Source organism: Tenebrio molitor, chromosome 4, assembly GCF_963966145.1.
Source record: "Tenebrio molitor chromosome 4, icTenMoli1.1, whole genome shotgun sequence".
Lineage (NCBI taxonomy): Eukaryota > Metazoa > Arthropoda > Insecta > Coleoptera > Tenebrionidae > Tenebrio > Tenebrio molitor.
Window position 1 is genome coordinate 9,158,497 of NC_091049.1, and position 13,924 is coordinate 9,172,420.

The window sequence follows — 13,924 nt, forward strand, 5'->3', positions numbered from 1 at the left end:
TATGATGTCTACGTCGGCGAGAAAAGAGGCGGTGTTGAGTTGCCCACATATAACATAACCCCAATACTTAAAAGTGTGGGGGTGGTGTTAAGGTGCCCCCATATGACATAACCTCAATTCTTCAAAGTGACACCAACTTTGTCACACGAAATGACGAAATGTCACTAGGGGACCTGTCCACCTGCCACAGAAGAGAAAATTATGACATTGAGAAAAAACATTTGGATGCAGAGCTGCCGTCGAGGTCCCCTTTTAGGACTGCTACTGCAGCATCGGTTGCTTGTTTAATTTAGATTTAGGTACACCCGTGCGAAACTACCAACATTCTTAAACGCACCAAGGGGGTTGCTAACAGGTTATACGGAGGACTGCAGAATTTTTCCAAGGGAATGAGACCATAGACCTAGTATAAGTCAGGACGGAGCATTCCCTATAATGTCATGCGTCAAAGCTTTAGATGCGACATCAGTCGGCCACTCTCTATAGTATACTCCGTACTCCTATAGATTGCACGTTTTTTGACAGAAGACAGACACAGAGACTAGTGTGGCGGGAATTAATCTGCAGGGTACAACGGTTTTTTACGTAACGTGAAACAATTGAGATGGAGAGTTTAGTATTTTTCACTGCTTTATGTTTTGGAACTAGAATTTAAAAACGTGCAATCTATCACCGTACGGAGTATACCACTTTATGACTATTTTCAAACTATGCGCCAGCGTTAATGACATTGTTGGCCCAGTGGCGTGTCAACAGGGGGTAATTAATTGAAGAATTTTCAGAATCCACAAACGATGGCGCACCATAATCTTTTCAATCTCTAAAGTTACACATGTTACCTCAGATTGCGCAACAAGGCTCAAGATTACAATGACAGACAATCTAATTCCCTAAATGAATATTACGCACCTCGAACTCTCAGCTCTTCAAGATAGCATGCGGTCTCCGATCGCGAAGTTAACCTAGTTCTCGCCCCCCAGTCTCCTAATTTCTACCCTAGCGACGTCAGGTCGTCCAAGTCCCTGCGACACCTAACTCGTTATGGGTGCAGCAGTGACGGCTCGTGTTCCGCGAATATGGGTCGGCCGAACATGGGTAGATCGGTAAAGCTCTAATTAGTCAATTTAACTTTTTGATAGGCATCCGCATGGCAAATGTAGGTGCATAATTAAAAAAAAATTCACATAGCAAAACAAGAGCAAGTTACTATTGCAGGCAAAAAAAGTGGGACATCAACGTCATTGTCTTGCCTTTTTATGTGAAATAACCCTTATCTGATTCTAACCCTACTTTGAATTGATTGACGTTGTCATTAAGTACTGTAGGTTATAGCATGACCAACTTCATTCATATCCGCTTCGCTTCTATATGGCCGTCTCAATTTAGCAAAAACTTGTTCCCGCAAAGTAGTCCATGAAACGTGCATCATGTATCGCCATCTTCCGTCAAGTTGACAATTTATTCATTCTAAAGTTTAAATAAATTCGGGACTGTTAAGTTGTTTTTTTAACAAAATGGGCAGAAAGTGTTTTATTTGTGGAAATTTGAAGCCTTTTTTCCAATTTCCAAGCGATCCCGATCAGAGAAACAAATGGGTCAAGTCTCTTAAAAGATTTTGTAGTATTTTTCGAATAATAAAATTTCGTATAGAAGGTAGTTTATTAAATGGTATTATAGATCTCAACAAAATTACAGATCATCTTCAAAAAAAGTGACACTCACTAAAGATACTGTCCCATTCGTATTTGTAGGAACTCAGATCCAAAATATACAGCCTGCAAAATGTTTTCTTTAGTTATTTTAGAACCCTGTTGTTGTTTGTACGAATTCATATCCTGACCCAGTCCCCAGATGAAAATGAACCTGCTTCTTCCCTGCAAAACAATACATATACAATACATACTTGTCAAAGTTATCTTTTATGTCACTTTTATCCATCATCATACTAGGATCTTTGTTAAGATTAATAGCCCTTCCAAATTGGAGTCAATTGCTGTATTCCAGTGATTCATTTGTAGGCATTATTAAGAATTGCGAATATAGTTCAAAAACTGTTAGGTACCATTTCTACAATATTAGAAACCATGTATTCATTTGCATGACTTGCTGTATGATCACCTCCTTCAAAATTCATCGTTTTCCTGTGCAGACCACAAAGCTGCAGTATGCAATGCTATTATTAAAACGGCTGCGAAACCAGTCCTTAGTAATATTTGTGTAGAATAAACGGATTCTTTGAAGACTAAGCTTGAACAATAAACCACTGAGCTGAAAAGTTTTGAAGTTATAAATAGTGCTCTTACCTTTAAAAATGTGTTTTGTTAGTGTTGTCAGAGGTGTTGTTATCTAGTTAAATTAAACCCAACATTTTCGTCTTCGTGTTTTTTTTTAATGGGCTGATAACAGTAATAACATAAAAATGAGGCCATTGACCTTGACGTTAATTAATTGATGTTAATGTCAAATTCATTTGTAGTTTGGTTGTTTGTTAAGGAGATGTCGCTAGTAGATGTCCATCAAATGGGAACATTTGATTGCATGTAAAATTCAAAATTGAAACGGCCATATAGAAGCGAAGCGAATATGAATGAAGTTGGTCATGGTTATAGGGAATGATTGTGAGTAAGCAAGTATATACTGAATATTTATTTAATGCCAAGTTTTATCAAAATCTACCTTTATCAAAAGAAGAGGGCATTTGGAAAAGGAAAATAGGAGTATAAATAAATGTTTAAACTGTCAGCTGGAATAGTGTCAAAAAAAAAGACAATAAAGCTTACGCAATACGGCGCTGTTAATTTCGTCATAAATGGTTTTCATTAGAATTTTTGTTACCGAGTCGATTAAATCGTTTTGCATTGTTTTTGATAGCCCAGTAAAAACAGGAGGTAAAGAAGGATCTATAAATTTTCATCTAAAGTAGCGGCAAATTTGGCTAACTCTTTAAAATTACCTTCATTATCTGAATGTACTGATTCATCAATTCATCATTACCCCGAAATGCCAATTCTTGTGTAGACAAAAAAATTGTCATATTTATTAAATGTTTAACCATTTCTCGATTTTCCCGGACCTTTTCATTGTATTTTTTAATATATTCTTTATGACCGGATTGACCGCTGTCGATTGTATTTACAATATTTTGTTTACCGAATAATTTAAATTTTATTGCCGAATGTGTATATTCTTTAGGTATTTCATGTTTAACTAAAGCGCGATGAATTTCTTTTAAATTGTCGTACCCTATCGAATTGTAAGGATTTTTATTTACCGAAAAGAGTACACAATACCAGCAAAACAATTTATTACGAATCTGGCTGCCCGTTTCTGGTACTTACAGAGTTTTAGAAAACTTTTTGATTGTATTAAATCAACCATTGAGGGTTGTGGAACTGGCAATTTCTTCACAAATATTTTGTCATCATAACACAATGTATGAAATTTATTTACCAATAAATAGTTAACCAAATCGGCATTGGTACTCACTACATCTTTTACATTTGCCATTGTCGGTGTCTTTACCTACTTACCACTTACACTCACAATTTAAATAATACTATAATAATTACATAATAACAGATTAAACACACAAAACAGAAACAAAAGACGATACATTAAACGGTTAGGAGCAGACGAGCATTTGAAATTTGAAGTTACGGAATTAAACTACGCAAACGCAAACTCTAAGGTTCTCGATGATAAATAAGGTTATAGCGACAACTCATTGTTTTACGGGATGTTTGTTTGTATCGTCTCAGTCTAGCAGCGCCACAGCGCTGCAACGGAATCTCGGCCAAATTAACTTTTGCCGGGGTTGTGTGAAACGAGCTAAGCTATCCGTTACAAGTTACAGCAACATAACTTAAGATTGGTGAGACGAGACAGCTGGACGTACTTCTAAGTATATTCATCGTTTCAAAATCGCAGTGCAAAGATTGGTCTGTGTGCACTCGGCAAATACGTCACTGGCTGACCCTTCCCCTTCCTTGACCATGACCAACTTCATTCATATTCGCTTCGCTTCTATATGGCCGTTTGGCCGTTTCAATTTTGAATTTTACATGCAATCAAATGTTCCCATTTGATGGACATGACCAACTTCATTAAACTATGTTATGGCCATCCCAAATGTCGAAAAAAAGTAAACCAAATGACAAGTCGATGATGGACATAGACAACACAGTAAACCTATAGAACGCAAACTCCTATGCATTTTCCCTGTTTTTTTGGAAACGCACCCACCACAAGCCGCTAGGGGACGCTGCGGTTTTATAAAAATATAAAAATAAAAATCGCGGAAACTTATGCCAAAATTTAAAAAAATTATATTTTGACATATCAAGTCATAAGAGTCATAAGTAATAAGTTTACTATTGTGAGACTTTGCAGCGTGCAAAGGTATTATAAACCATGTAGAACTCGCCATAGATTTCCAAATCCAATCCTGGGCGTTTTATGGAATGTATTAAAAAGACTGGTAACAAGCAGTTATCATCTTTGGAGCCTATGAAAGTGTTGGTACAACAGCTACACTGTGTGTGAACTTCATTTTACCAGCAAAGACTTCGGCACGAACGAATGTGGCCGTACCCTCGATACAACTTCCCTCCTTTTCCAGTCCAGATTTACTTCCAGTAATTGTAAAAAAAATATTGATAATTATATTTTAACTGAAAACTACTTTTTATAGAATTTTCATCCGATCTACTGATCTACGACGTTTATACTGAAGACACTATAATTGTGTAACTCCTGTTTTATGTAGTAATGAAGTTGAAGATATAAATTCTTATGATGTGAAAGTTTCAAAAAGAAAATAAGAAAAGCTCAGCATATTCAACATTTTAAAAAGGCAAAATGTCGATCCAAAATTCGGACTGTAATGAACCGAAAACGTATAAAACTTCATGCAAAATTCGATGAAAATAAACAGCAAAATTTTGGGTGAGGATGCAAGAAATACCAAACCAAAATTTATAAAAATACAACGGAAATGTATCGAAAAAGATTAAAAATAAAAACTTCAAAATAAATGTAGTCTTTTAGTTTCATAAATAATTTACTTTAAATTAAAATAAATAAAAAAGCCAGGATATCCAGCTGGCTGTGTCTTATTTTGCACCTACCACAAGCCAGTAGATGGCGTCGGGACACAAAAAACTATGGGAGTTTGCGTTCTATAGGTTTACTGTGTTGTCTATGATGATGGAGATGAAGTGGCGATATCTAGTGAAATTTAGAATAACCACACATTTAAAAAGTTAAATATCAGGTTATGTTATATGCTATTTCATTGTCAAAAACTGTCAGTTTATACGTTTTCGTCGTGGAACTTCATCATTTCGGAGTAAAACGATGCAAGCATTACAGAATTCGAGGTTCTAAGACGTTAACTTTCCTCTAAATGCGTTTTTACGCACGCAAGTGTGAAGGATCACAGCCATAGACTAATCACAGCAAACTAAAGCCGAATCGGAATTTCGTCGTGGAACTTGAACATTCCGGAGTAAAACGATGCAAGAATTACAGAAATCGAGGTTTTAAGACGCCAGCTTTCCTCTAAATAGGTTTTTACACAAGCAAGTATGAAAGATCACAGCAAAACCGCTCCGAATGGCAATTTCGTCGTGGAACTTGATCATTTCGGAGTAAAACGATGCAAGAATTACAGAATTCGAGGTTCTAAGACGCTAACTAATTTTTCATGTTCCTGCCATAGTGTCATAAAAGTATAAACTGACAGTTCTTGACAATGAAATGGCATATAACATAACCTGATATTTAACTTTTTAAATGTGTGGTTATTCTAAATTTCACTAGATATCGCCACTTCATTTCCATCACATGACCAACTTCATTAAACTATGTTAACGAATTTCTTTTCTAGTACCACAAATTTCCCGAAGAACCTCAAACGATTTAGCTCTAACTCCACTGTCGCTGGGAAATTCAAATAAAGGTTTTTCAGAATTGCCACAAATAATGCATTTAATGAGCATTTTCAGAGTTTTTTGATGGACAAAATTTCAAATTTGACGGCAATTTTACCTTGATGTCTAACAAACAGATGGCACCACTTCATCACTATCCATGACATACTTCATACGAAGCCCATTTTAATGGAATTGAATGGCCATAACATAGTTTAATGAAGTTGGTCATGTGATGGACATCTACTAGCGACATCTCCTCAACAAAGAACCAAACTACAAATGAATTTGACATTAACGTCAAGGTCAATGGCCTCATTTTTATGTTATTACTGTTATCAGCCCATTAAAAAAAAAACACGAAGACGAAAATGTTGGGTTTAATTTAACTAGATAACAACACCTCTGACAACACTAACAAAACACATTTTTAAAGGTAAGAGCACTATTTATAACTTCAAAACTTTTCAGCTCAGTGGTTTATTGTTCAAGCTTAGTCTTCAAAGAATCCGTTTATTCTACACAAATATTACTAAGGACTGGTTTCGCAGCCGTTTTAATAATAACATTGCATACTGCAGCTTTGTGGTCTGCACAGGAAAACGATGAATTTTGAAGGAGGTGATCATACAGCAAGTCATGCAAATGAATACATGGTTTCTAATATTGTAGAAATGGTACCTAACAGTTTTTGAACTATATTCGCAATTCTTAATAATGCCTACAAATGAATCACTGGAATACAGCAATTGACTCCAATTTGGAAGGGCTATTAATCTTAACAAAGATCCTAGTATGATGATGGATAAAAGTGACATAAAAGATAACTTTGACAAGTATGTATTGTATATGTATTGTTTTGCAGGGAAGAAGCAGGTTCATTTTCATCTGGGGACTGGGTCAGGATATGAATTCGTACAAACAACAACAGGGTTCTAAAATAACTAAAGAAAACATTTTGCAGGCTGTATATTTTGGATCTGAGTTCCTACAAATACGAATGGGACAGCATCTTTAGTGAGTGTCACTTTTTTTGAAGATGATCTGTAATTTTGTTGAGATCTATAATACCATTTAATAAACTACCTTCTATACGAAATTTTATTATTCGAAAAATACTACAAAATCTTTTAAGAGACTTGACCCATTTGTTTCTCTGATCGGGATCGCTTGGAAATTGGAAAAAAGGCTTCAAATTTCCACAAATAAAACACTTTCTGCCCATTTTGTTAAAAAAACAACTTAACAGTCCCGAATTTATTTAAACTTTAGAATGAATAAATTGTCAACTTGACGGAAGATGGCCATACATGATGCACGTTTCATGGACTACTTTGCGGGAACAAATTTTTGCTAAATTGAGACGGCCATATAGAAGCGAAGCGGATATGAATGAAGTTGGTCATGCCTTGACCGAATGTATTTATTATTTACTAAACACTTGCCGCAGGAGCCTAGGAACGGCTTTGTCAATTATTGTCATGGTTTTGTAAATATTCATATGCATTTAATTTTTGTAATGGTGAAAAAATAACTTTAACTTCAATATGTAGGTAATTTAAATTGGTCTTTACTGAGGCAATTAAAAAAAACGATGAAGGCGAACAGACATCATAATTTATGTTTAGAAGAATTTTGCGTTTATTAAGTGGATTTTTATTTACACACACATTTTTTTTCAAAACTATCCTGGATGCGTTTAGGTATTTATACTAATATGTCAATATGTGTACATATTTACAGAAGATACCGTACACAGTACAATGTAATTAGGTACGAGACAGACATGTAAATTGTAATTTAAGTTGTTATTTGGGTTTGAAGAAAAATAACGTAAACATTTTTTTATCAGAAAATATGAAAATAAAATTCGTAATTTTGTGTGGTACGGCCCGGCCGACTCTGCCGCCCCTAACGAGCCGTCACTGGGGTGCAGTGCCCTCGGCTTGTGTCCTCCGAAACATCCTAGCAGGTCCCCACACCAGATGAACCAGAGGTCTTCCACCGAGGGCGGTCGAGAAGCTACACGGCCAAGGCCACACGTCATGAAAAAGCCTAGCAGATCCCCACGCCGGCAATCTCACGTCGGCCCTTTTGGTGTGTTCTCGTTTTTCATTGCAACGTGGAAAGGCTGCCCCCGCGTCGACACTTAACATCGGCCAAACACGTGCTCACGTTTTTCTTTGTGGCAAATGGATAACCGTTCCCTAAATGGACTACCATTTTCCCTATTTAAATCGCTGACACAATATCATCGGTTAACTGTTCCGCCCTTCCTAACCCAAACTTTAAAAATGGACCCGGATAACTTTATTGCAACGTTCCCCCAAGAATTTCCCCACACTCTCAATTCTTACTTCCCCGAGCTTATCGGAATAACAAACGAAATAACATACCTACCTGCTAGACACTACCGACTTGTCGGTAAGATCATACTACCTGAATTCCAACGCGCAAAACGTCGGCGACACACGAGGTTCGCAGCTGTAATCGACCAACCGTGTCTCCTCCGCGCTTGGTGAATGTTTACGGAGTACGGCCCTGACTACATTGACAATACACAAGAAAATGTACGACTCAAGATTTGTAAAAGCGAAAACTACATTTCCAACTCAAACAATGAAAGCGACCGATTAACCAAATACTACCGTTCACTTCGAGGGCTGAGCTGAGAGCGTGGCTGAGAGTAGTGTCCGTGTTTCCGGTACCAACAGTACGCAATAAAAGAACTAAATAGCTCCTCTTGCGTTTGTTTCGGCGGCGGCAATTTGAATTCAAACGGAGTACTACATAGGTATACCTACTCCGTACTCTGATAGTTTGTACGTTTTTTGACAGAAGACAGACCCAGAGAGTAGTGTGGCGGGAATTAATCTGCAGGGATACAACGGTTTTCTACATAACGTGAAACAATTGAGATGGAGAGTTTAGTATTTTTCACCGCTTTATGTTTTGGAACTAGAATTTAAAAACGTACAATCTATCACCGTACGGAGTTTAACAATGTTTTCGTATATTTTAACCTACAGTTAACTTTAACTGGCGTTGGTGAAATCCGGCCCTTGGACACTGACAAATATATTGACAATTTAATAGTCTGATTTACATAGATTAAATTTTAAGTGTCCCAGTTTAATTGTCCATCGACCGTACAGTGTACACGCGCTGCAGTCGTTCTGTTTTAGTCAAATAAGAATGTGACTAGTAGCGATAACTTCTATTCTGATAAAAGTATAAAACATAAAATAGAGATTAAAATGAATATGTCTAGAAGTATTTATAATTAGACCAAACTATTTTCATATCGGCAAGACGAATTGAATCGCATTAAGATCCCACGCATTAACAAATATCAGTACCTAAAATGCCAGCATCAAAGAAACATGCCTTGTGGGTTATAGTCGCGTTTGCGGTCATATTTTTGGGTATAATCCTCTAGTAAGACCCACTATTTGTTTTTCTTCACCTAAATCTGAAATCTTCCAGTTTTACCTTGACCCCCAAAGATTCTCAAACATTTATGCACAAGAAAAGACCACACATTATTGTCATAATCGCTGATGACCTAGTAAGTACAAAAACGAGATTTATTCCAGTTTATCACAAACACGTTAAAAAGTCCATACAAAAACTTGTTTTTATCTCTACTAAATATGAAAGAATCGGTTGTATAAAACTGGATTTATGAAATTTATAACAGTGTACAATCGACAACATAAACAAACTGACACTATTTCTGCAATCCAGGGCCGCAACGATGTCGGTTTCCATGGCTCGAATCAAATCCCCACCCCCAACTTGGACGCCCTCGCCTACAACGGCATCATTCTTGACAGACACTATACCCAATACTGTTGCACCCCTTCCCGAGCGGCCTTCCTCACCGGGAATTACCCCATCCGATCGGGGATGCACGGCTACCCCCTCAAAGCGGGCGAGAACCGCTCCATACCGACAGACACTCCGACAATGCCCGAACGCCTCAAAAAACTCGGCTACAAGACCCACCTGGTAGGGAAATGGCATCTAGGGGCGGCCTACAGAAAGAACACGCCTACAGGGCGGGGCTTCGACACGCATTTCGGCTACTGGAACGGTTTTGTAAGCTACTTCGACTACCTGTCATACAGGAAGTTGCCCAATGGTAGTGTAAGTACCTACTGTACAAGTGTCACGATTGGGAATTGATCAGTGAATTCAGATGCTGCAAGGATTTGACCTGCACGATGGGTTCAAGTCGGTCTGGGAGGGGCAAGGCAAGTATGCCACTGAGCTCTTCACGGAGAAGTCGATCGAAGTTATTGAGAAGCACGCAGTTGAGGAACCGTTGTTTTTGGTTGTGAGTCATCTGGCCCCACACACTGGGAAAAATGGAAACGAATTGGAAGTACCAGATGCAACTGTCACTGACGCGAAGTACCATTACATTGAGGAACCACTGAGAAGGAATTATGCGGGTAAAAAATTAAATAAGTACTTTGTTGTAAGAGTATTAATAGAAAATTAAGATGTTGTTAACCTGATGGACGACTCCGTGGGTCAGATTGTTAAGAAGTTGTCAGAGAAGAACATGTTGGACAACTCCATTGTATTGTTTTTCTCCGATAATGGCGCCCAAACGGTTGGACTGTATCAAAACTCTGGTTCCAATTGGCCTCTGAGAGGGGTATGACCCGTTGCTTTGTCATTACCCCCTTAACGTATCATTTCAGGTGAAATTTACCGAATTTGAGGGCGGGGTTAGAGTCGCAGCCGCCATTTTTAGTCCCTTGTTCAAAAAGAGAGGTTATGTCAACACAGATCTGATCCATCTGGTAGACTGGTTGCCCACATTTTATGCAATCGCAGGTGAGTCTACTCTTCTTCGTAATCTTCTTTTTCAAAATATTTGTATCCAGGGGGAGACCTTCATGACTTGGGTAAAATAGACGGAATCAACCAATGGGACACCCTCTCCCGGAATCTTCGCACAAACCGTTCAGAGATTTTATTAAACGTCAACGAAGTCGACAATGCATCGGCCATCATCAGCACGTTAAACAATAGAGTCTTCAAGCTCTTGAAAGGTACTTACGAGTCAGGATTCTACGACGAGCACTACGGCGAAAGTGGTCGCGGCCCTGAAATACCCCTTTACAACGTAAGCTCGATCCTTCACAGCAGTAGCAATCAAGCTATAGAAACCGCCACCGGGAGTACTACTACGAAGGACACAATCGAAAAGTTGAGACATTCAACTGATCTGTCTTGGTGCAGAAGTACCAACACAAATGTCAACTGTACAGAAGGTTGTTTGTTCGACTTGGAAACCGACCCCTGTGAGACCACCAACGAGATCAAATCTAACCCGGATGTGGCCGCAAGGTTGTACCGAAGACTCGAAGAGTTCGCAGCGGAGTTGGTACCGCAGACGAACCGAGAGCCGGACCCCGCGTCCGATCCCGCTTTCTACAACAACACGTGGTGCACGTGGCTCGATGACGAGTTGTGTGTCAAGACCAACAAGCTTAGCAGCTGACCTCAGTGAGACGCATCCACTAGTAGCGCCCCCAAGACCCGACTTTTGTAAAACCTACGTATTTTATTGTGATGATAGCTGATGTCAATAAAAATTATAAAATCTGTGTTTGTACATAGCTTTAGTCCCAAGAATTACCTAGCGAAACAATCGCAAGTCTGGCTGAGCAGAGTCGACTTAAGCTGTTTGTGACCTTGATGGCGTCTAAATTAAACAATTAAGTAATTTATAATAAAAAAACCGGTTAGTCTGCATCGAGATTTCACCTAGTTTAGAAAAAATGTTTAGCAAAATAAAAAAGTACCACTGGATTACAATAGCAGTCGCCATTGTTGTTGTTGTAGGGGTGGTACTCTAGTAAGTACTCACTTCCCAAAATCCTCATCTCATCTCATCTCATCTCGACAATCTTTCAGTTTTACTCTAGCCCCCAAAACAACTGACACTAGGCCCAACATCATCATCATCATAGCCGACGACTTGGTGAGTACACCTCTTCACACAATAAAACAGACTGCACGACTTGTATGACAGGGCCACAATGATCTGGGTTTTCATGGTACTGACCAAATCCAGACTCCTAATCTGGACGCCTTGGCTTACAACGGCATCATCCTGGACAGGTTCTACACCCAGTCGGCTTGCACCCCCTCTAGGGCGGCTCTCTTAACAGGACAGTACCCTATAAGACTAGGGGTGCAAGTCATCCCCATGAGACCCGGTGAGGACCTTGCACTACCCGTAGACGTGTCCATAATGCCAGAACACTTCAAACAATTGGGCTACAAGACACACCTGGTGGGAAAATGGCACCAAGGGATGTCGTACAGGAGGAACTTACCCACGCAACGAGGGTTCGATACGCATTTTGGGTACTGGAACGGGTTCGTGGGCTACTTTGACTATGTGGCAAATGGGATCTTCCCCAATGGTACTGTGAGTACCACAATTCGAAACGTTGTCAGTCGGAGCTTGATGGTACTGTTGGTTCTAGGTAGTCAAGGGATTTGATCTGTACGACGGGTTCACACCAGCTTGGCCCTATCAAGGCACCTACGCCACTTACCTCTTTACACAGAAAACTCTTCAAGTTATTGACAGTCACGACACAACAGTACCTTTGTTCCTAGTTGTGGGTCATCTAGCTGCGCATACTGGTAAAGATGGGTTGGAGATGGAAGTACCCAACATGACACTAGCTGATAGCAAGTACTCTTACATCAACGAGACTCAACGGAGACGTTTTGCTGGTAACAAAACACAATCGCTTGAGGTCGTTTTAATTTGGATCTTTCCAACATCTAGAGGTTGTCAATTTGTTGGATGACTCGGTCGGTAAAATTGTCAAGAAGTTGGGAGATAGGAACATGTTGGAAAATTCCATCATACTGTTTTTCTCCGACAACGGGGCACAAACAACTGGAGTTTATGGCAATTCTGGCAGTAATTGGCCTTTGAGAGGAGTAAAACACGTCGATAAGTTTGTAAAGAGATTCATTTCGCGGTTTTAGCTAAAAATGACGGAGTTCGAGGGCGGAGTCAGAACCGCAGGCGCCATTTTTAGTCCGCTGTTGAAAAAACGAGGTTATGTCAATAAGAATCCGGTACATTTGATTGACTGGTTGCCTACGTTTTACGCAGCAGCCGGTAAGTACTAATCCAAGCCTGGTTAGGCTTAAATTTTTATTGTTTTACTGATGACAAACACCATAACAATAAAAATGATAACATTGTTGTGACAAAAACAGGCGGTGACTTGGCAGATTTGGGCAAAATAGACGGTGTCAATCAGTGGGAGGCCCTTTCGAACAATCTGACAGTAAATCGGTCCGAAATCTTGCTGAACATCAACGATGTCACAAACACGTCGGCCATATTGAGCCAAGATGGCCGCTACAAGTTCCTTCAAGGTACTCGACGTTCGTCGCTCAAAAACAATCACTCATTGAACTCGTAGGTACTTTCAACTCTGGTGACGACGACCGCTACTTCGGCAGCAGCGGTCGCGGCCTGGAGATACCCCCATACAACGTAACTTCAATCCTCGACAGTTACACGAACCTCGCCCTACAAACTCTCAACCCAAGGAGCATCACAAAAGAGACGATAGCACAGTTGAGAGCCGAAGCAGACGTGTCCTGGTGTAGGACAAGCGACATCGATATAAACTGTGCGAAAGGGTGTCTCTTTGACATGCACGAGGACCCATGCGAGACCACGAATATCATCGAATTAAAAGACGGGGTGACAAAGAAGTTGCGTGAACGAATCGAAGAGTTGTCAGTGGGGGTGGTGTCGCAACCGAGACTCGCTTTTGACCCCAAGTCCGATCCTGTTAATTACAACAACACGTGGTGCACATGGCTGGATGACGAGTTGTGTACCAAAACTGAGAATATCGAGCGAATTCGCAGATGATTTATTAATTCAAGCGTTTATAATATACGAATATTTGATTGTGAAAGTTGAATTTTAT

The 13,924-nt window shown here is 39.5% G+C and overlaps 2 protein-coding genes and 3 long non-coding RNA genes across 8 annotated transcripts; 4 read left to right on the forward strand and 1 right to left on the reverse strand.

Moving 5' to 3' along the window:
- Positions 1–1,640: 1,640 nt before the first annotated feature.
- On the reverse strand, positions 1,641–3,890 carry LOC138128595 (uncharacterized). Of its 4 annotated transcripts, XR_011158788.1 has the most exons (3): positions 2,304–2,588; positions 1,929–2,242; positions 1,641–1,874 (listed from the first exon to the last, which is right to left on the reverse strand). It is a non-coding gene; the product is annotated as an uncharacterized lncRNA (long non-coding RNA). The 4 variants fall into 4 exon arrangements; XR_011158786.1 differs by having other exon boundaries at positions 1,641–2,242; positions 2,304–3,890; XR_011158787.1 differs by having other exon boundaries at positions 1,641–2,247; positions 2,304–3,890.
- Positions 3,891–4,294: 404 nt separating this feature from the next.
- On the forward strand, positions 4,295–5,033 carry LOC138128329 (uncharacterized). The gene is made up of 2 exons (XR_011158601.1): positions 4,295–4,634; positions 4,691–5,033. It is a non-coding gene; the product is annotated as an uncharacterized lncRNA (long non-coding RNA).
- A 226-nt stretch (positions 5,034–5,259) lies between these two features.
- On the forward strand, positions 5,260–7,029 carry LOC138128328 (uncharacterized). Its single transcript, XR_011158600.1, has 2 exons — positions 5,260–6,366; positions 6,423–7,029. It is a non-coding gene; the product is annotated as an uncharacterized lncRNA (long non-coding RNA).
- Positions 7,030–9,085: 2,056 nt separating this feature from the next.
- Positions 9,086–11,554, forward strand: LOC138128327 (arylsulfatase B-like). Its single transcript, XM_069044536.1, has 7 exons — positions 9,086–9,368; positions 9,417–9,498; positions 9,678–10,079; positions 10,132–10,387; positions 10,439–10,596; positions 10,643–10,778; positions 10,829–11,554. Exons 1-7 carry the CDS (start codon positions 9,295–9,297, stop codon positions 11,446–11,448), a joined length of 1,728 nt encoding a protein of 575 aa, XP_068900637.1. The 5' UTR covers positions 9,086–9,294; the 3' UTR covers positions 11,449–11,554.
- A 90-nt stretch (positions 11,555–11,644) lies between these two features.
- Positions 11,645–13,912, forward strand: LOC138127878 (arylsulfatase B-like). Its single transcript, XM_069043961.1, has 8 exons — positions 11,645–11,805; positions 11,865–11,931; positions 11,983–12,384; positions 12,443–12,698; positions 12,754–12,911; positions 12,960–13,095; positions 13,197–13,358; positions 13,406–13,912. The coding sequence occupies exons 1-8, from the start codon at positions 11,729–11,731 to the stop codon at positions 13,864–13,866; spliced, it is 1,719 nt and encodes a 572-aa protein (XP_068900062.1). The 5' UTR covers positions 11,645–11,728; the 3' UTR covers positions 13,867–13,912.
- Positions 13,913–13,924: the final 12 nt, after the last annotated feature.

Bases quoted from the DNA above. Each gene is read 5' to 3' on its own strand.
- LOC138128327 (XM_069044536.1), top strand. From the start codon at position 9,295: ATGCCAGCATCAAAGAAACATGCCTTGTGGGTTATAGTCGCGTTTGCG. The intron at 9,499-9,677 runs GTAAGTACAAAA...TCTGCAATCCAG, and splicing joins TCATAATCGCTGATGACCTA to GGCCGCAACGATGTCGGTTT. The intron at 10,779-10,828 runs GTGAGTCTACTC...ATTTGTATCCAG, and splicing joins CACATTTTATGCAATCGCAG to GGGGAGACCTTCATGACTTG.
- LOC138127878 (XM_069043961.1), top strand. From the start codon at position 11,729: ATGTTTAGCAAAATAAAAAAGTACCACTGGATTACAATAGCAGTCGCC. The intron at 11,932-11,982 runs GTGAGTACACCT...CTTGTATGACAG, and splicing joins TCATCATAGCCGACGACTTG to GGCCACAATGATCTGGGTTT. The intron at 13,359-13,405 runs GTACTCGACGTT...TTGAACTCGTAG, and splicing joins CCGCTACAAGTTCCTTCAAG to GTACTTTCAACTCTGGTGAC.